The 20,111-nt window shown below is 54.4% G+C and overlaps 1 protein-coding gene across 1 annotated transcript in view; it reads left to right on the top strand.

Annotated features, from left to right (window-relative positions):
- CEP164 (centrosomal protein 164) overlaps window positions 1-19,824 on the top strand; it is a gene marked incomplete at both ends in the record, with an annotated part of 58,571 nt that extends 38,747 nt beyond the window's left edge. The window contains 24 exons of the mRNA XM_080717901.1: window positions 1,893-1,978; window positions 2,847-2,993; window positions 3,686-3,823; window positions 5,520-5,587; window positions 6,491-6,536; window positions 7,134-7,343; window positions 9,510-9,641; window positions 9,725-9,941; window positions 10,814-10,891; window positions 11,125-11,256; window positions 11,569-11,691; window positions 12,721-12,864; window positions 13,274-13,357; window positions 13,537-13,605; window positions 13,932-14,107; window positions 14,424-14,550; window positions 14,800-14,861; window positions 14,983-15,187; window positions 16,174-16,281; window positions 17,009-17,123; window positions 17,500-17,832; window positions 18,617-18,683; window positions 19,423-19,545; window positions 19,725-19,824. Of these exons, the coding sequence (XP_080574027.1) occupies window positions 1,893-1,978; window positions 2,847-2,993; window positions 3,686-3,823; window positions 5,520-5,587; window positions 6,491-6,536; window positions 7,134-7,343; window positions 9,510-9,641; window positions 9,725-9,941; window positions 10,814-10,891; window positions 11,125-11,256; window positions 11,569-11,691; window positions 12,721-12,864; window positions 13,274-13,357; window positions 13,537-13,605; window positions 13,932-14,107; window positions 14,424-14,550; window positions 14,800-14,861; window positions 14,983-15,187; window positions 16,174-16,281; window positions 17,009-17,123; window positions 17,500-17,832; window positions 18,617-18,683; window positions 19,423-19,545; window positions 19,725-19,824 (3,090 nt within the window). The remainder of the gene's footprint in view (window positions 1-1,892; window positions 1,979-2,846; window positions 2,994-3,685; window positions 3,824-5,519; window positions 5,588-6,490; window positions 6,537-7,133; window positions 7,344-9,509; window positions 9,642-9,724; window positions 9,942-10,813; window positions 10,892-11,124; window positions 11,257-11,568; window positions 11,692-12,720; window positions 12,865-13,273; window positions 13,358-13,536; window positions 13,606-13,931; window positions 14,108-14,423; window positions 14,551-14,799; window positions 14,862-14,982; window positions 15,188-16,173; window positions 16,282-17,008; window positions 17,124-17,499; window positions 17,833-18,616; window positions 18,684-19,422; window positions 19,546-19,724) is intronic.
- Window positions 19,825-20,111: the final 287 nt, after the last annotated feature.

Here is a 20,111-nt window from a genome sequence, read left to right as displayed (position 1 = left end):
CGTGGTGGTGGCGCACGCTTGTAATCCCAGCATTCACGAAGTTGAAACCGGAGGATTGTGGTTCACAGACAGCTTCAGCCACTTAGTGAGACTCTCCGCCACTTAGTGAGACCCTGTTTCAAAATAAAGAATAAAAAATAGGGCAGGGGGTATAGCTCGGAGGTCAAATGCCCCCTGGGTTCCATCTCCAGACCTGCCAAAAAAAAAAAAAAAAAAAAAAAAAGGAAATCCACACAGGAGTTGGCCTGCGTGATTTTTTTTTTTCTTGAAAAGCAAGAGGGAGATAATTGATGAGCTTGATGTGGTTTGCAGGGAGACACGTTGTGCGTTGGACTTGGGAAGGGAGGTGTGGGGCAGGGGGGGTTCTTGTCATTGACTGCAGGCTCTGCCCAGGCTGATGCGATGAGGACTGGCAGCCCTGGCAGGGAGCCCTTCTGCTGCAGGCACCGAGAGGTCTTCACAGGCGGCATTGCTATTTTTGATGTAATTTGGGGGAACTGGGTTGTAGCTCAAGCCCCGCCCTTCCTTGCCCATCCAGATGGCAGAGGCGGCCATAGCTACTGAGGTGCAGGCTGCCAGTGGAGAGGTATGGGGGGGTGGTAGTCACAGGGCTCGGACTCCACTGGGGAAGATGAAGTGAGCTGTCTCCCGCCCCACCTCCCGTTGACCTCTTTGTCCCAGAACAGATGGGGCTCCTGTTGGGGTGACAGAAGGAGTGCAGGTCCTAGAATGGGGACTGGCGCTGGCCAAGCCTTTTCTTTTTTCTCCCCTCCCCCTTTAGGCTGGGGGGAGAGGTCTGTGGCAGGAGAACTACCATTGTGGCATTCCTTCTTTGGGCCAGGAGTTGGGTTTTGTGTATGTAATCACATTTAATCCTCACTGGAAGGCCTGAGAGCTATGGTTTACTAATTCCCCCACCTTTTGTGTGGCACGAAGGATCGAACCCAGGGTTGCTCCTACCTTAGAGCTACACTTTCAGCCCTATTTTATTTTTTAGTTTGAAACAGGGTTTAGTGTGAAACAGGCCCTCACAAAGTTGCTGAGGGCCTTGATAAATTGCTGAGGCTGGCTTTGAGCCTGTGATCCTCCTGTTTCAGCCTCCCAGGTACTGGTATTGCAGGCATGCACCACTCTTGCTGGCTTTGCTACTTTCCATTTCACAGTGGGGGAGGTGGAGGTCCCAGGTCGGGAGCACTAGAACAGAGGGTGGACTCAGGCTGACTGCATACCGTACTCAGTAGTGGTTTTTTTTTTTTTTTTTTTTTTTTAACTTGCTTGCTAAATTTACCTCGATACCTAGTCTTTAAAATAGGGGTTGATTCTGAATGGACAATATAATCCCTGACTGGGAGGGAAGCAAGGCCAGACTGGAACAGAGGAAGGAGTGCTAGTGTCCCTTCCTCAGGGTGCTGGATGGCGCTGCTTAGTCTAGGGTAGCCCGCTCTCACTCCAAGGCCCTGGCTCTCTAGGATGCCTCCTTTCTGATGGTGTTGCCTGTTGGCCTCAATCCTGCCACTTAACTTCAGCACCCCTGTGCGTCGCTGGTGCTGCTCGCCTGGCCTCGGTGGATTCAGGGCATGCATGAAGATCTCTGACTTCCCTTTGCAGCTGGCATGCCGGCTTCCAGTGGCAGAAGGCAGGGGTTCTTTTCCTGTGTGTCCTTTCTCTGTCCCTGGCTTCTGGCTTAGTGCAGCGGCCGTGGCTGTCTCCAGCTGTGTGCCTGGGGCTTAGCCAGAGCTCTGCAAGCTTCATCAGACAGTTGGCAGGCCTTCTGTTCCATGTCCTGTGTGGCACTTCTCAGTGCTTTGTGCTGCACATAGGAGTTAGCAGGGGAGGGAGCCCCCTGCAATGCAGACCCCTCTAATGCAGACTCTCCGTTGCTTCCTGTATAGACCCAGGGGTTAGGAAGAGATGACCCGAATGACAGCCAGTCCAGCCAAGACGAATGGCAGAGCAAGCAGTACAGATGCTCCGCGAGGTATAGAAGCGTGTGTCTTCTACAGTGTGGGTTCAGCAGAGTTCCTGGCTCGGGTAGGCAGTGTGGCTCGGTGTGCCTCCACCTGAAGGCAAGTGGTGCACCAGCTGCATGGTCAGGTCAGGTGTGTGGAACCCCTGGATGATGCCCACATAGGCCCATGAAGTGCTATTTGGTGGACTCTGCACACAGCACCAAGGTGGGGTCAGGACTGTGTCCTGCTCACTGGGTTGGGTGGATTATGCCACTGAGTGTGTTATTGGGTCACGGGCTGGGGCTTACTTAGCTTGGGGCAGTCATGCTACAGGGTCAGCACTGCAGCTCAGCTCGGAGCCAGGGCCCTGCCCTGTCAGAGGAGGCTGTGGGCAATTTGTGCACGTTTGTCTGGTGGCTCTCAGCCTCTTGGGACTGAGCCCGTGCTAGAAGAAGAGCCACTACCCTGGAAGGGGAATGGGAATGGATGTCTTCTTAGGTCTCAGAAAGCTCTCAGCACTATAGTTTCTTAAAGCTGCAGCCTCGTGCTTTTCTGTAGTCTGGCCACTTGAGCCTAGTGTCTCTTTTTCTCCCCATTTGCTACTCAGTTCTTCAAGCCCTCTGTGGCTCCGTTGATGGTGAGCTCTGGGAATGGACATATGGGAGTGTGTCTAGCTCTCATGTCTGGACCAAGCCATGCATGTGGCAGTGTGCTGGGTGCCTGCCTTCCGTCCAGACAGAAAGATTGTCCAGGAGGGCTCCTGCCATATATCTGCTTTTCCTGCAGCTCTCAGAGCGGGTTAGGGTCTAGCACTAGGGACCCACACTGTGCTCCTAGATTCTCTTCCTGCTCTCCAAATGGAAGGGACTGACCCCGTTGCTCTGGCCACCCTACCAGGCTATCTCCTCCACTTCTGCATGGGGAGCATCTCAGGAGTCCCATGCACAGCCAGACTCCTGAAGAGAAGCCTCTGCAGATGCCGGGTGAGCAGCCTGAGGGGGAGGACTTGGCAGCCAGCCCCACCCCGCTGGTGGCTCTCTCAAGGTAAGGATGAGGGGCATGCTCTGGGCTGGTGCATGTTGTTCGTGTGTGTGCTAGTGCCGAGAGAGCTGGGGTAGGGCGGGCCTGGAGCAGAAGGTGAGAGCTGGGGTGGGTTTGTAGAAGCAGCAATAGGAGGAGGAGCTAGGGAATGGGGAGCTCTGCTTCCTCCTAGTTCTTAATCTGCAAATGAAATTGGGGTAGCCAGGCTGATTAAGGGAGCGTAGGAAGTCTTGAATAGAGGTTGCCAACGACTGGGACAGAGGCTCTGCCATTGTCAGGCCTAAGCGCCTCTCCCTGCCAGGAGTCAGCCCACCTCTAGTCACCTGTGTAGTTGGCCAAGGAGAGGGAGCTGCAGAGCCCTGGGGCCCTGCCTCTCCTCCTGTCCCAGCCTGGCTCCAGCCTGGTTTACTTTGCCAGGCCTGTTCTCCTGGCAAGAGGAAGATGCTGATCTTAGAATCCAGGGGGTTGGAGTGAGCTTCAGGGAATGGAGGTGTCAAGTCAGCAGCAGCCAGAGCACCTGCCGTGTGCAAAACCACCCCGTCCCCGTGTGGGAGCATCTGGTCTTCAGTACACAGGGGAGAGGGAGGTTGGGGAGCCGAGGCAGGAGAGCTTCACTGGGGCACCCCAGTGGAGAGCAGACTGAGCTCTTGCCTCCCTCCGGGCTCTAACATGGCTGCTTCCTTTCTACTCTTAAGGGAGCAGTCCCCAAGCCCGCCTGTGGCCCAGGATTTGCAGCACTCCGAGGTGAATGTGCCATGCCCCAGGCAGGAGGCTGCTGAGGAGCCTGAGGAGAAGGTGGTGGCTGGTTCTACCTCATCAGTCTCTTCAGAGGGGTAAGGGCCAGTTGTGCATGTCTGTCCGCCACTGTGTATGTACTGCTTGAATACCCTTTCCCCCCTGAGTGGGGGAGGGGATGCTCTGGCTCCAGCTCAGAGGTGCAGTGTAGGGGCCATGGTTGCATCCTTGGTGCTCTGTGTGTGGCCTTGAGTGTCCTGTGCAGCCATGACTGTCATCCACCTTTCCCCAGGTTAATTTGGCTGTAGGGGCTACTAGCCAGGGTCCAAGGTATGAAGGGGATACACTGTGGTTCATTAGCAGAAATCTGGTAAATCTTATTGCCTCCACTATCAAACACTGTTTTTCTCTTATAAACATTTTATTGTGATTTTTATGTGCTCTGAAGTACATGTATCTGAAGTACATAATTCAGTGATTGTTCACATGCACAGCACATAATAGCCACTCAGATCAGACATAGATCACTTCTACCCCTCAAGAATGTCCCCTCATGCACCTCTTGGTGCACCCACCCCAGGCCTTCATTGCTATGGCTTCTGTCCCATAGATTTCTTTTTCTACTCCTCCACCTTCATGTGACTGTAATTACACAGTATATAGGTAGATCTTGGGTGCCTGGGTCAACAGGTTTTTTCAGTTCACTATATTGTTGCACCAAGTCTGTTAAAAAGAGAAGTCACTTAGCTTTTCTCCTGCCATTCTTACCTTTCCTCTTACCTCTTATCTGAGGAAACAGGCTCAGAGATGTGAAGGGATTTGCCCAAAATTCCATCACTAGTCAGTTGCAGAGTTAAGATGAGACCCCAGGCTTCTGACTTTTGGTCTGCAGCTGCTGTACCTTTTCTCTGTGTGAGAAAGGTGCATGCCAGGATTCATGCATTTTTCTCTCTGTAAATGAGAGAGACAAGGGACTCTGGTGACTGTTGAGCAGAGGGTTCCTGCCCTGGTGACTCCTGGGAAGTGTCACTGTGATCAGCAGGCACCTGAGCTCATGATCTCATGTCATCACTGACATCGTGCAGGCTCATGCAGGGGAAGGGAAGCTGTGGTTTTCAGACGTGATATGTATCCTGCCCTGAAAGCTTTGACTGAGGAACCTTGGTGGCTGTGGACAGGCAGATCAGGGGGCTTCCTATGAGAACAGAGAGGGGAAGTTGGAGGCAGAGGTCGGAGGGCGTCTTCCTAGGCTATCTTAGCTGGTTGGTGTCCTGAGCTTGTGTTTCTCCTTGACCCCAGAGATGATGTATGAATCAAAATCACCAGGTCCTAGTCCCAGCTGCTTGGGAGACTGAGATAGGAAGATGGCGAGTTTAAGCCCAGGCTAGGCAACATAGGAGACCCCATCCCCCAAAACAATCAAACAAACCCACCCGGTTAGATGTGAAGGAGATAGCTCTTTTCTTCCAGTTCCAGCTCCAGTGCTGGTCCAGCCATTGCAGAATATTCTCCCTCCCTCTCGCCTCCTCCAACCTCCCTCCTGCCCTTCCTGCCTTGTCTCCTTGCTTGCCCATCCTGTCTCCTGGCTTCTGGTGGCCAGCCTCAAGTGACTGCACTCTTATAGAGCCGAGCCTTCCTTTGCCACTCAGTGTTGGAAGCTGGGTCTCATCTGGGGGGGCCTAGAAGCTAGACCTGCCTCTTCCTAGTGTCTGCCACTTGTCAGCCACCTCCCAGAGCTTCTGGACACGTTAACTGTGTGGGTCTAAGCGAGGCACTCGGATGCCATGTCTTTAGGGTGGCGGAGGGGGAGAGGCCTCTGAGGAGCAGCCCCACAGCCTGCGTGCCAGATGTGCAGGCGGCTCGTGAGCGCGTGCAGCCTGGACACGTGCTGCCACACCGTCCGATCCCCTGTCTTCCCAGTGTCTGTCCCTAGGGCTCCATGTAGCTACACAGCCCACATGGGAGGCAGGCATTGAAAGGTACCATCTCAGGGAAAGAAGATGTTTGCAGCCAGGGTTGGAAATGAGTTGGAAGGTTGATGAGGCGGAGAGCTGTGGGGAGGCTTTCCAGAGGGCGGCATCCTCAGAGGAGTCGGCAGCCACTGCTTACATCTGCATCAGCCAGGGCTGTATTGGGACTGGGACAAAGCCAGGATTCAGAAGGAGGGAGGGGAAAACAGACTTGAAGGTGTGGCTCAAGACTGTCTCTGGTCCACGTTCTGATTTAGGAAAGGGGAAGGGTGGGTCTGAGTGGCATTTCAGAGGTATTAGTAGCCACCCCTGTCCTCCCTAGTCAGGGCCTGTCTTCTCTCATCTGAGCTGCTCCTGCCCCCTGCCTCCCATCTGCTTGTGATGCTAACCTGGAAGAAAAGGGGTGTGCGCCTCAGAGGAGGGCTGGCTCCCTAGTTTGACTCTTACTTGGTCCTCGTTGATTTGGGTCCTGCCCACATGTTCCCGCTGAGGTTGACAGCTGCTGGGCCAGCCTGCAGCAGCCTGAGCACTTGATGGCTGTATGCGGAGACCAGTTTCTAACATGAGGCCTGGGGACCTGAGAGTGTTAGCGCACACTGGCTTTGAGGAAAGCTGCCATGGGAGGTACTGAGCTTCACTGTGTAGGTATGTCCTTCAGGAAAAAATTGGGAAACAAGCAAACTGGTAGCCTGATTACTCTGTAGAAATCCTGTAGACCAGTACCATTATTCCTTACCTCTCGCCTACCTGTGCATCCAGGTGGTCTGAATTTCTTTCACCCTTTTTCAAACACAGAATTAACTGAGCAGGTGAAGAACCTGTCACTCTGTGGCTGCGTGAGGTGTGGTGCCTCTCTTGCCTCAGAGAAGCATCTCCTGCCAGGGCCCCTGGTTAGCAAGGGAGGAGGGTTCTCATTCCTGGACCCCCATAGACACTTAGAGCCCAGCTCGGCACAGCTGCATCTGCCCTGGGGTCATGTCTCTGCTCAGTTCTGGAGGCAGAGAGAAGTCCCTGGGGATTATTCCCAAATTGCTGGCTCAAGTCTCAAGTAGTAGGCAGAGCCTTCATGGGAACATGGAGATGGGGCTTTAGTCCATTCTGGGGTCAAATCCGTTAGAGGTCAAGCTTTGCAATCGCCCTGCTGCTCAGCCAGCACCTGAGCCATAGCCCAGGCTTCGACCCCAGCTCCCCCACCCCCAGATGTGCTGCCCTTCTCCCCAGGCCCTTGGGCTTTGTCCAGCCACAGCAGGACTGGTCCTATAGAACTTGGATGGCCTGCCATCTGTCATCATGTGGCCTGATTTGGATATGTAACTCCTGGCCTTGGGCCCCTGTTGGGATACCGTATATGATGTTCTGTATCTCTGGACCTCTGTATTGTATGCCAAAAGGTGGATGGATGTTCACACCACAGTGCTAAGTTTTTTCTCTCCTGCAGGAGATCCCCAGAGCCTGTGACTCCCCCAAAACAGCTCTTGGAGGTTGTGGTAAAGGATATGGAAGAGTCAGTGGCCCAGGAACTGGATGCAGATCAGAGGCAGCTGCTGGGATCGCAGCGGGAGAAGATGCAGCAGCTGCGGGAGAAGCTTTGGCAAGAGGAGAAAGAGGAGATGCTCCAGCTCCACCAGCAGAAGGAGAAGGCCCTCAGGTCTTGCTCCTCCCCCAGCTGTACCGGGAGTCCCAGAGATATTCAAGGCTGTTCCCGAGCTTTCCCCAGTAGCTTCTGCTCCTGTCTCATTGGTTACCCCTAGCTGCAAGGGAGACTGGGGGAAATGGAGTCCTATAGTCAGTCTCTTTACTGCTAAAATAAAATCAGGGCTCTGTTAGTAACAAAAGGGAAAGAAGGTAATGAGCAGCCTGTCACAGCCCGAGGGCTGCAAAGCAGTGTTAATGTATCTCATTTACCTGACTAAAGGTTCACTCTTTGTCCTTGTAGAGAGAATCTCCAAGAGTAGTAGAGAATTATTATTTTTAGATCATATATATCAAGTAATGTACACAACATTTAAGCTTAAGTTAGAGGAAATACCATGGAAAACCAATATTTGAGAACCACGAAGATCAGGGCCGCTCTTTCTCATTAGCTAACATAGGATCTGCTGAACAAGGTCTGCCTTTGTATGATTCCCTCTTGGGTTTCCTGCTGGGGAGCACCCCAAAAGCCAGACCTCCCCATTGCATTCTCCCTTTCCCGCCAACTGATTATCGAGACTGGGGCTCACCCCAGTGGGTCACAACTCAGCTTGCCTTAATTTGCAGTGCCCTGGGGGAAAGCCTGGCAGTATCTCTCTGCCAGCCTCACAAGGCTGCACTGTCTTCTGCTGCCATGGTCTTGGTTGGCTGTGCTTTCCACTCACTGTCCTCAGACCCCAGAGGGGTCTTCTTAGGAGCCTGTGTTTGTGGTGAACTCCAGCATGCTGAAAGTGCCCGGTCAGGGCCTGGAGTAGTTACTCCATTAATGACAGCACTTGTTTTTATTTTCTGTTAAAAATCATCATAGTATCAGCTGATCTAGACTAAATGACTTCTCTGTGGAGAGAGCCTTGCCTGGCTATCTTCGATAATTCATCACAAGAACTCTTCTGCTTATACCAGAATCTTTCTGAGGGATGGTACTTTCTCCTCTCTGCAGGAAAATTTCCACTGGGTAGAAGTTTCTGAAAGCCACAGCTGATCCTGAGAAGGGAGATAGGCATGCTGACCCCTTAGTTTCTTTATTTGCAAAATGGAGAGATTGGACTTGATCTTAATGTTCCTGCCAGCTCTAACATTCTGTGTTGCTCTGTGCAATTTTTTTTTTTTTTTTTTTTTTTTTTTTTTTAGGAAAAGGGAAAGGGCTTGGGGGAATATCAAAGAAGGATTTTTACTTAATTCAAATTTCCTCTCATAAAGAAAGTGGTGGTGTTGATAATAGAGAATGATTCTACACCTTTTTTGGGGGGTGGGGGATGTTTGGAATTTGCTACAGAGCTTTTCAAAGAAATCGTCTTCCAAATTATGCAGGCTTGGGTTCCCTGAGTATGTAGCACACGTTTCCTTGGCTTGTGGGGCTGCATGAGAAGGTACCAAAAAGTATGTAATTTGTGTAAGCAGGAGATTGTCTGCTTAGGTGACATGGACACCATCATTGGTCTGTGGTTAAGATGTCTTTCATGGATAATCAAGGCTTGATCACAGTTTGGGGCTGGATGGGACTGTTCAAATCCTATACACACTTATTCAACACCTACTCTCTGTCAGTTATTATGCTCAGTGCTTGGGAAATAACAGATTTTAAGACAGGGTTCTTGCTCTGAAGAAGCTCCTGGACTTGCAAGGAAAGCAGGTAGGAAGATTAATCAGGGTGCATTGTGATGGGTGCGGAGTGGCAGCAGTGAGGAATGTCCTTGCAGCACATTAGCTGGGAGAGGCCGGCCAGTGAACTCGAGGGAGTTGGAAAGACCCAGACAGGAGAGAGCTGGTTCTGAGCAATGAATATGGGTTTGTCTGATGGGAAAAAAAAAAAAGGAATTCTAGGCTGAGGGACCAGCATGAGCAGAGTTCGAGAGGCAGGAAAGTGTGTGTGGAGATGAGAGTTGTAATGCATCTGATATACCCAGAGCCGTGGGCAGTGGAAGAATGTGGATTCAGAGTTGGTTGGGGTGGTTGTGACCTTCCTTGAGTGAATGCCCTGCTGAGGTCAGTGTAGGCAGCAGGCAGACTTGTTATTCTAGGAGGCATAGGGACCCAGCTTGGACAGGAGAGACAGGAGTTATGAATAGAGCAGGGAAGACCTCAGTGAGCCTGCCAGTGGACCTGCCTCTTGCCTTTTTAGTTCCCTGAAGGAGAAGCTGCAGAAAGCCAGTGATGAGGAGGAGGCTCAGATGAGAGAGGAGAAAGGCCAGAGGCTGTCCCGGTTCCGAGCCCAGCTCCAGTCCAGCATAGAAGCAGATGAGGAGCGAATCCGGTGAGTGTGCACTGGGAGCTGCTCAGCCCTGTGAAGTGACCTGGAACACATGGACCAGTACCCATTTCTTTCTGTCTGCCCAGAGCTGAGCAGGAGGCTTCCCTGCAGAGGCTGAGAGAAGAACTTGAGTCCCTACAGAAGGTAGAGAGGGCCAGCTTGGAACAGAAGAGCCGGAGGACGCTGGAGCAGCTCCAGGAAGAGCTGGAGGCTTCGGAGAAGAGAGCAGAGACTGCCCTGAAGGCTGAGAAGGAGGCGGCTTTGCAGCAGCTAAGGGAGCAGCTGGAAGGGGAGAGAACAGAGGTGAGAAATAGGCGGGGGAAGAGGGGCACACTTTGGGCCTGCAGAGAGGGGGTGAGGTGAACAGTGGTGTCGTGTACAGTCAGGCCTGGGAGATGGTTGCTGCCGGGCCTATTACTTGGCTTAGGTCCAGCCAACCCTGGTCTTCTGGGCGTGATGGAGGATACACAGGTATCCAGCAGCTCTGCCAAGGTCAGGGTGGACTGGCGGCAGCAGCTTGTGGTGTTAGTGGCTTCAGGGAAAGTGTATTGTGGATTTGGGAAGGTTTCACAACTGAAAACTTCAGCCAGTCCAGAGGACCTGAGATGAGGGCCCTGTCCTTGTTCTTGACTTCATCTCACTACGTTTCTCTCCTTTCTTGGAGCCAGAAGCTAGCACTTGGGAATGTTTTTTCTGCTTGGTCCCCACTTCCTCGCCCTTCAGTCTGCTAGTCAGCCTCCAGGTTAGGTGCTAAAGCAGCTGGCCATGCAGGGCTCAGAGGAGTAAGCGTTAGCTGGTAGATACAGAAAAACTGCAAGTTTGTTGTGCTGCAGGTGCTCAGAGAATGTGCTAAACCCCCAGTGCTTTCTGGCTCAGGTCTTGTTTACAGTCGTGAGCAGTATCTTATGTACCTGCAGCCTTGTCCAGAGATAGGGGTCTGGGGGCCATGAGCTGAGGCCTACTCTAGTGTCTTTCTTCTCTAGCCTTGGTGTTCCTGCCCATTTGCCTTATAGACTTTAGGGCCTGAGATATCTTAGAAGAGCCGGTGTGTGCCCGTGATGCCTTCTGCCCCTTGTGTCATGATCTGATGGTCTTCCAGGCCCCATCATCCCTATGGCCAGTACCAGCCAGTGTCCTTGTCCCACTTCCCTCATAGACCCTTTGCTGCTCCCCAGGTGGCAGCAAGGCTGGAGAAGGAGCACAGTGCTGAGCTGGAGCGGCTCTGTTCCTCTCTGGAGGCCAGGCACCGGGAGGTGAGATGCAGCCGACCTGGTTCGAGAGGGCAGAGCTGGGGCATTCCAGTGCCCCCTTTACGCCAGCTGGCGGGGGAGCTCAGCCTGTCCCTAGCTATGGGGACTGTACCTCCCTCTGCCCGCAGGCTCCTGGGATGGATGCTGGGTTCCTGGGTTGAGTCCCTTTGGTATCTCCTGTCTGTCTGCTGTCTCCTGAGGGTCACACTCTTCTGTGTGTACCGGTGCTTCCTCAGGTGGTCTCCAGCCTCCAGAAGAAGATAGAGGAAGCTCAACAGAAAGAGGAGGCCCAGCTTCAGGAGAGTCTTGGGTTGGCAGAGCAGAGAGCCCACAAGAAAGCACACCAGGTGTTTGAGTATGAGCAAGAGGTGAGTGCTGGTCCCCGCCACAGTTCCCTGGGCTGTTCTACCCAGTGCCCTCTACTGCTGGAGGAGGCTCAAGGGGAAACTCTTCTGCCTCCATTTCTGTGGCTGCATTCCCTCCAGGGCAGGTTCCCCAATCCCAAGCCCTATACGCCCCATGGGAGGTGGGGCTGGGTCATGGTCGTGTGCATGCCCTGGTGTCCTGTGGGGTATGAGCATGGGGGCTGGGGGACACTGAGGCACAGGTAAGCCTGCAGGTTTTCTGGACCCCAGTGGTTGCAGCTTAGCTATGAGCTGCCTTGTGCTGTCCCTCTGCAGCTCAGCAGCCTTCTGCGAGAAAAGCGCCAGGAGATGGAAAGGGAGCATGAGAGGAAGATGGACAGGATGAAGGAGGAGCACCAGCAAGTGGTGGCCGAGGCCAGAGAGCGGTATGAAGCCGAGGTAGCTGCACTGCCCTGTCCCCACCATGTATACACACATACACTCCTTCCCAGTTGGCTGTAGGGGGTAAACTGTTTCATAGGAAGTCATGTTTCATAGGAAGCTTTCCTCCCTGGCAGCTACAAAGGCGAAGTCAGTTTTGGATTTTTTACTAAAACATTAGACACCCACCTCTGTCAAGGCTTGGACTACAGTGCAGGTGCTCTGAGATCCTAATGTATCTTAACCTTTTCAGTCACCACAAGTGCCTTGGGAGGCACGTACGGTCTTGTCTCCACTTTAAAGAAGACGCTAAGGCTCAAGGGTTCAGGTCATTTTCCCAGGATGATCACACCTGGCCAATAAGTAGAAGAGCAGGACTCCAGCTCAAGTGTTGACTTCAAAGCCTTTGGTTTTAGTCACTTGAATACCAAGCCACCAAGGTGCTTGAAATTTCAGGACACTGTAAGAAATAGACTGGCAGGTGCCCAACAATGTTAGATAGTATCTGCCTTTCTTCACTTTTGGCCTCAAGTTGGGAGAGTTCAGTTACCTGTATGGACCTGGGCTGGCTTGGCTTGCTCATGTTGGAGGTGAATGTTGGGTGGGTGGGGGTGTGGTGCCTTCAGCCCATGGCTGGGTCCCTATGGGGGCTTTTAGGCTTCTGTTCTAATAACTGGAACCCATATCCCAGACACTTGCTAAGATCTTCTGGAGTAGAAATATCAGTCCCCTGATGCAGTTTAGCTACCCAGAGTAACTCTGCCCATGCTAAGGATGAGTGACAATTGATTAACCACCCTGCCTCCACCAAGGAAGAGAGTTGCCAGGCCCCCAAAGTAGGCTTCTAGCTTCTGCCTCAGCTCAGGGTGGCTGTGGGCTTCCTGGGAGCTGAGACTGCTCTCCTTGCTGCTCTCCTCCTCTTCTCTAAGAGCTGGCCTTGGGGAGCTGCTGGTGACCTTCATCTCTCTGACCCTGGGCTGCGGGGGTGGTTTTTATGGAGTTGGGAGCCACTGCAGGTTCCCACTAGCAGCCCCATGCCCTTTTCAGGAAAGGAAGCAGCGGGCTGACCTCCTAGGACACTTGACTGGAGAGCTGGAGCGGCTGCGGAGGGCCCATGAGCGAGAATTGGAGACCATAAGGCAGGAGCAGGAGCAGCAGCTCGAGGATCTGTGGCGCCGGCACCGGGAGCGGGTGAGGCCGGGGTGGTGAGCTGCTGGGATACCTCGTGTGGGGTGGGAAATGCTGGGAGATGGTGCCATAGCCTAGCAGGACAGAGCCCCACAGCCACAGGGAAGGGGAGGCTCACTGGCCACTTCAAAGCTCAGAGGCATCTTTGCTCCTTTGCTTTTGGGGCCCAGGACTAGAAGGGGGGAGGTCAGCCCCTCTAAGGTCTTGGGTGGGCCTCTTGATGTCTCCTCCCCACCAGGGGATCAGCAAGCCCTAGTACATGCCCAGGAGGCTGCAGGGGAACCCTGGGAGGCAAGCCTCAACCTGGTGTGGAGGTTGCTGTGTGGCATCGTGGGTTCTGGAACTTCTCGGCCCCTCGCTAATGCCTTATACCCTTCCTCCATGTGTCTTTTTCTCCTATACTTCTGGGCAGGAAAGAAAACTCCAAGACTTAGAGGCAGAACTTGTAACCAGAACTAAAGATGTCAAGGCCAAGTTGGCTCAGCTGGATGTCCAGGTGAGGAGTCTGGGGGGATAATAGAGGCAGAACTCGAAATCAGAACTAAAGATGTCATAGCCAGGTTGGGTCAGCTGGATGTCCAGGTGAGGAATCTGGGTGCCCTTGGCTATAGAGTCTACCCTCAGGGCGAGAGCAGGCCCCACCCCTCAGCCCTGGGCCCACTCGTTCCTTTTCAGGAAGAGACCTTACAGGACGGGAAGCAGCAGCTGCTTGATGTGCAGAGGCAGGTGGCTCTGGAGAGAGAGGTCAGTCTCATCTTGTCCTCCTGCCTTTGTTTTTCCTCTGTCCCCCCACTCCAACCCACCCTTTACCCAGGATGCTGGGGTTCCAAACTATCTTGGCCAGTATCCAACAGATCGTGGCTCCTTGTGGGCCCAGGGTCTGGAACTCTAGGGAGTGGGGCTGTGGTGGGAGGCCAGAGCCAGTATATGTCCTGATCCTGGGCACAGAACTGTGGACCTAGCCTTTGTTCCCACGCATTCTTGTCTGGCTTTCCCACTGTGTTGTGCTCCTGCACCCATCTCCTCCCCACCATGTCTGTAAGTGTTTCTGTCTTTCCCTCCACCCCTAGAAAGCCACAGCCACCCATCAGAACCTAGAGGAGGCAAAGAAGGAGTATACCCAGACGGCAGAGTCTATGCGGCAGCTCCAGAGGATTCTTGAAGAATTGCAGGCCCGCAAGCATGAGCTGGAGACCCAAGTGGGTCAGCTGCAGTCACAGAGTCATAGGCTGCAGAAACAAGTCAGGTGCGTTGGGCACTCTGCTCCTAGCCATTCAGCACCTCTCTCCTGCCTGCCCTCTGCTGCCCTGGGGCCCTGCTCATCAGGGCCTAGTTAACAGGGAGAGGTGGAGGGCTGGACTTTGAAGCCAGGCAGAAGGCTGCTACATTTTGTAAGGAGTGGTGTGTGGAGGCTGTGAGGTGTAGGGAATCCTCGGTTCTGCTGTTCCTGCCTCAGCCCTGCTCCAGGGACTTGGACAGGAATGAGGGTAACTGAGATGGTACCTTCAACCTAGGATCCACATCCTGGGAACCTGCTTCACTTCCCTTCCTCCCCACTATAGCATCCTGGAGGCTGAAGCTCAGAGGAAACAGGACATCTTGAAAGAGCTAGAAGTTGAAGAAAGTACTGCTTTCCAACATTTTGAGCCAGACCTCCACATCGAGGACCTGAGGAAATCCCTTGGTTCAGTGAGCTGGGGGCTGGGTCCTGGGAGGAACACCGAGGAGGACAGGGCATGAGGAGGGGAGCCTGGCCCAGCACCTGGCCTCCTCCTGTTCTCAGCCTCCAGCTGTCTTTACCAGGCAAATGGTACCATAGTGAAGAGGCCTGGCAGCTGGCAGAGCCATATCCTTGTCCAGGCCACTGGGAGGGACCTGGGGCCTGTGGGTATCTACTTTTGCTGCACCCAGTGGGTCTTTTCTACTCTGTGTCTATAGAATCAGACTCAAGAGCTATCTTCTCTCTCCCAGAACAAGGAGATCAACTTGTCCTTGGACAGGTGAGCTACCACAGCCTGTCTGGGTAGACATCTGCTGGGGAATGGCAGTGTGTCCCAGGGCAGAGTTCTTAGAATCTTCCCTGTCATTTCTCTTCTTCTCCTATTGGCCTGTCTTCCAAAGCATCCAGAACTACCTCTTGGCCGAGGGGATTGCCCTCCGTAGTGCCAAGGAGTTCATGATGTGGCAGACACACATTATGCGGAGGCGGCAGACAGCCCTGAAGGCTGCCAAGCAGTACTGGCACCCCAGGCTGGCCACCCAGGAGGTGGCCAAAGACCCACCAGGCCCTGAGGCGCCGGAGGATATGCGCAAGCGCCTGGAGGAGGTAGGAGCCGGGGAGAGCGGAAGGCTTGGGGCCAGCAGAGTCCTGCCCCGGCTCTCCTGTTGATCCTCTGGGACACCACAAAAAGGCCACATGGGCCCTGGAGTCACTTAGCTCTATGTGGCGACAACACATTGTGTCACACACATGCCTCCCTTGGTACTAAGTCATCTGAGCCTCTCCTTAGCTGTATGTAGGAGATGGGGCGGTGCAGCTTGAGCACCTTCACTGGAAGTGCTCAGGGTGAAGTCTACACAAATATCCCAAACCAGAAAACCCCACTGTCAAGTATTTCTAGTCCCAGCACATAAGAGGTTCTCAGTCTGTATTATTGGGGGAAGAGTATGACTAAAGAAGATTTCAAATACAGTGCTCTGCTTTTTCGTACTCTTAACGCTAAAGGCTTCATTCGTGAATGAATCTTTTGGACACACCAAGCTTAAGATTGAGACACTTCTCTGGTTGCCTTCTCTGACGATCTCATTTGCAGTGAGAAGGCAGGACTTCATCCTTACAAGTTGGTATCAGAGATCTTGCACCAGTTGAGGGTGCTGGCTGCCTGGGCTCCTTGGATCTTGTGGGCCTTTAGAGCCCTAGCCACTCTATAACTGGCTGGGGCCTTGGATCCTGTGGCCCTTGTCTCTGGGATGAGGGCCAAGAGGCTGGCATAGGCAGGAGCAGGCCTCCCAGGGGATGCCTGTCCTTTCTCTGTCAGTGAAGTCCACAGTGTAGGTGGTGGTGATAGTCATGCTGGGAGCAGTGACGTAGCAGTAGCCGTTGGAGAGTTGACTGGGCATGCGCATAGCACACAAGCCTATAGCATGCTCTGTCTCATTTCATTCTCATAATCTCGTGAAAAGTAGTCTTTGTCTATTTCAGATAAGCAGCCATACCAAGAGCTAGGTAGTTTGTTGGAGGCCAGGCAGTCAATACGTGGCAGAGCTAGGACTCCAGCGCCTGTGTGGGCACTCATCTCTCCCTCCCCCCAGGAGACTCGGCACCTGGATGAGATGAAGTCGGCCGTGCGGAAAGGCCACCGCCTGCTAAGGAAGAAGGAGGAGAAGCTGAGCCAGCTGGAGTCTTCTCTCCGGGAAGAGGTGTCATCCTGTGGCCACACAACCTCCTGACACTGTTCCTGGGATTGGGTTGGGCTCTTTGGGTTGAATTAGGGGGAACTGGGCTTCTAGGGCCCAGGTTGTGCGTTTGGCTTCAGCTGCTTGTCAAAGCCCTGAGGGGTTATTTTATTTTATTTTGTGGTACTGGGGCTGGAACCCAGGGGCTTTTCTACCTGCGGGCTATACTCCCAGACCTATTTTACACTTTATTTGGAAACAGGGTCTTACTGAGTTGCTGAGCGCCTCACTAAGTAGCTGAGGCTGGCTTTGAACCTGTGTGATCCTCCTGTCTCAGCCTCCCGAGCGCTGGGATTACAAGCATGTGCCACCACGCCTGGCTGTCTCTGAGGGTTTAGATGTGTGTGTTGAGTGCCCTGGGACCTCTCGAGGGGTGTGGGAAGGGGGACTTGCCCCACCCCGCCCTGCCGTGGCACCGAGGAGGTGACCTGAGCAGGAGTGGACTTGCACTGTGGGTGTCCCTGGCCCCCTGCATGCTTGAGGCTGAGATGTAGGAGTAGGAGTAGGTGGGGGTTCGTCTGGTCCTGGGACCCCATTATCTGTATCTTTGGGTTCTCTCAGGTCGCCTCTCTCTCACCTGCTGTGGGATGCCTCCCCCAGGTTCCACTGGGGATTTGGGTCCTGGAAGAGGAGACCACAAGGCCACGAGGGCAGTAGGGTGGGGACACTAACAGCTGTTCCCACCCATCAGGCCCCAGATGAGGATACTCTGAGAGGAGCCCCCACCAAGAAGGTGGTGACTTTTGACCTCAGCGACTCAGAGGACCTGAGCATTACAGGCTCGGAATCCTGCCCGCTGCCTCATGGTGAGTGGTGGTGGCATTGGGAAAGAGGCCCACGGTATCTGTGGAGAGAGCCAATTGTGGGAGGCATGGGTAGGACAAGGGTAGTCTCCGTCCTTCAACCCTGTGTCTGAACCAGGTACTCGGAAGCCGGGAAGGAGCCAAGCCATTTGGGTTTGCGGTCCTCAGGGCCAAGGGGCCTGGCTTCAGATGGCTGCGGGACTATCCCTGTGAGCCTCCTCTCTTCTCTCTAGGGTCCTGGGCACTGCCTGTGCACTTGCTGCCCTCTGTCCCCTTCATGGGGCTGAGGGGAGGGCAGCCAGGAGAGGGCTGTGGTGCCAGCTGGGCTAGGCTGGTGCAGGCCCTGACCACAGTCCTCCCTCCACCTGCCCCCTTTCAGTGGCCTCAGCGTTCCCCAACAAGATCCATTACTTGAGCAGCTCCCTCCATCGCATCAGTAGCGAGCTCAACAGCGTCCTCAGCCTGCTGGGTAGTCTCAGCACCCAGCCGCCGCCGCCCTTCACCTCCTCGCCAGCTCAGTGCTCCCCTCGGTCCTCCAAGAACACACCCTCCCGAAGCTTTGCCTCCCTGACCAGGGCCTCGGCCTCGTCCCCCATTGTACCCACGTCTACCCAGTGGGCGTGGGACCCGGGGCTGGGCCCCAAGCTGTCCTCCTCTGTGGCGCAGACAGTGGATGACTTCCTGCTGGAGAAGTGGCGCAAGTATTTTCCCTGTAAGCCTCCCGCCCTGTGTCCAGGCCTGGGTGCTGGGCCAGGCCTTCGTGCTACTCCCTGCCTCCTGTGGCTTTCCCCTTTGCCTCTGCTTTGGCTTGCCCCGTGGCCATTAGCTCTGTCTGTGGGTCCTGGTGAAGAGACCTTGCTGCTGGGGCCTCTGTGTGCCAGAGGGTTCATGTGGAGGCTGGGCTGGCGGGACCTCTGCTGTGGACGCTGGAGCTCAGTGGCCTAGAGGGCCCCGCGCTGCGTTGCAACAGCTCTGCCTTGTGCAGCGTGGGATGGGCCAGGCATGTTATGTATGTTTCCACTTACCCTTGTGATGCATCCCTGAGATAGTAATTACCTTCATCTCACAGAGGAGTAGGCTGGGACTTGGCAGTGTGCTACCAGGTGCCCGGTGAGTGAGGAACCCATCAGGTTTTGAGCCCATGTTTCTGGAGATTCTGACCCTAAGATTCTGCTTGTAACTTGTTGGCTGTGTGGCTCCCCTGGTCTCAGCCTTGCTGAGGAATATGAGAAGCCATAAAAGCGGTCATTTGAGGGAAAACATAAAACAGCAACAACAAAAACTCTTCATTCTATCCCAACTCCATTTGAAATGTAAATTAAAGTCCAGAAATAAAATAAATAGGATAGTTCCCACCTGTCACCTGTCTCTCAATGCCTGCTACTAAACTTGCCTTGCTTTGGGGTTATGTTCTGGGGATGTTTCCGTGTCCATTTCTGGGGAAGCCACAGGTGCTGGTGAGGGGGGCTCTGAGATCTCTCCTCCTGCTCTTTCAGCTGGCATCCCGTTGCTCAGTGGCTGCCCCGCGCCCCTGGAGAGCCGGCTGGGCTATGTCTCTGCCAGGTAAGCCTCCCTTCACAGCTCTGCAGGACAGTTGGGTGGCAGTAAGACAAGTGGGACCTCTGAGAGGAGCAAACCCCCAGCCACAGAGCTGCCCATGTTGGCCCAGGACTGAGCCCTAGGCCTGGCCACTGCAGAGCTGAGTCTCTACCCAGAGGCCCCTGTGGGGGCTGGCTCACGAGGGGGCTGCCTGGCGGCCCCTGGGAAAAAAATCAGCTGTGGTGTCCCCTCAGGCCCTGGAGCCTGCAGCAGCATCTGGAATGAGGGGGACACCCCATGGGGGAGACAGAGCAGTTATTTAAACCTGTTATTCATTTCTCATACATCTTATTTCTTGCCAAATGCACGTCTCCCCTCCCCCAGGCTCCAGTGGTATGTCCCCCACCGTTTCTTGGGCCAGCTTAGGAGCTGAGGCTGGACAAGCATTGGCATAGACAGTAAAGTGCCTCGCTGGTAGCGCTGGCTAGGCACAGGCAGATGTGGAGGCCCAGGGCCATGTCAGTAGCAGTACCTGGGAAGGGGGTGGGAGTGCCTCACCTTCCCTTTTGGGAACTGATGCTTGCCTTTTCTGAGGGGCAGCTCTGAGTTGCTGAGGAGACGCCCTCGGCGATGACTTGTGGCACCAGAGGAGGGAGGAGGCAGTGGGTGGCCTTTGGTTGGCTCTGCTGCATGCTGCCTTCTTCTCATACTTCTGTCTTCTCTCCCTCTCTGCCCTTTCCTTCCCCTTCGCTCCCCTTCCCAGCGAGCAGCTCCGTCTCCTCCAGCGCACCCACTCCCCAGTCCCCAAGGTGGGCAGCACCAACTTTCAGAGCATGATTGAGGCCAACCGCAAGTGGCTAGAACATTTCAAGAGTGACCCCAAGTCGTATCCTTTAACTTGTTCCCAGACTCCTCCTGTTGTAGTGGCTGGGTTGGCTGGGCCTCACCTCAGGGCCTCCGCTGATGCCTGGGCATCTGAGGAGCATCCGGTTTGGCTGTTGACTCTTTCCTGGCCTCGCATGGACATGCTCAGCCACCCACAGTTTTCCTTCACCTCGTGGCCAGATACCTCTTCACCTCAGCACCCAAGCCAGTGGCCTCTTCGGACTTCCTGCTGCAGCTAGGCCTGGATGAGAACAACAGGCTGCGGGTCTACCGCTACTGAGCGCCGAGCAGGGCCCCGCAGCGGCCTCCCCCAAGCCCAAGCACCCAGGAGCCACTGCGTGTACTCCCTCTGACAAGGCGCTCTCCCATCCACTCTGCCTTGCCCATTCAGGACTTGGAGGAACCATGAGGCCAGGGTTTGGGTGGAGGGGATGGTACGACTAGAATAGGAAGCCACACACCCTGTGACCGGGACAGGCGCTGGGCTGGAGCATGTGCATCAACCTGGCAGCACCAGGGAGGCTTGCACACGCTTGGGAGGAAGGAAGCGTTAGAGCAGCTGCCTTC

Source organism: Muscardinus avellanarius (assembly GCF_963383645.1).
Source record: "Muscardinus avellanarius genome assembly, chromosome: 1".
NCBI lineage: Eukaryota > Metazoa > Chordata > Mammalia > Rodentia > Gliridae > Muscardinus > Muscardinus avellanarius.
Note: the sequence above shows the minus strand (reverse complement) of the source record. Positions and strands in the feature narration are given on the sequence as shown.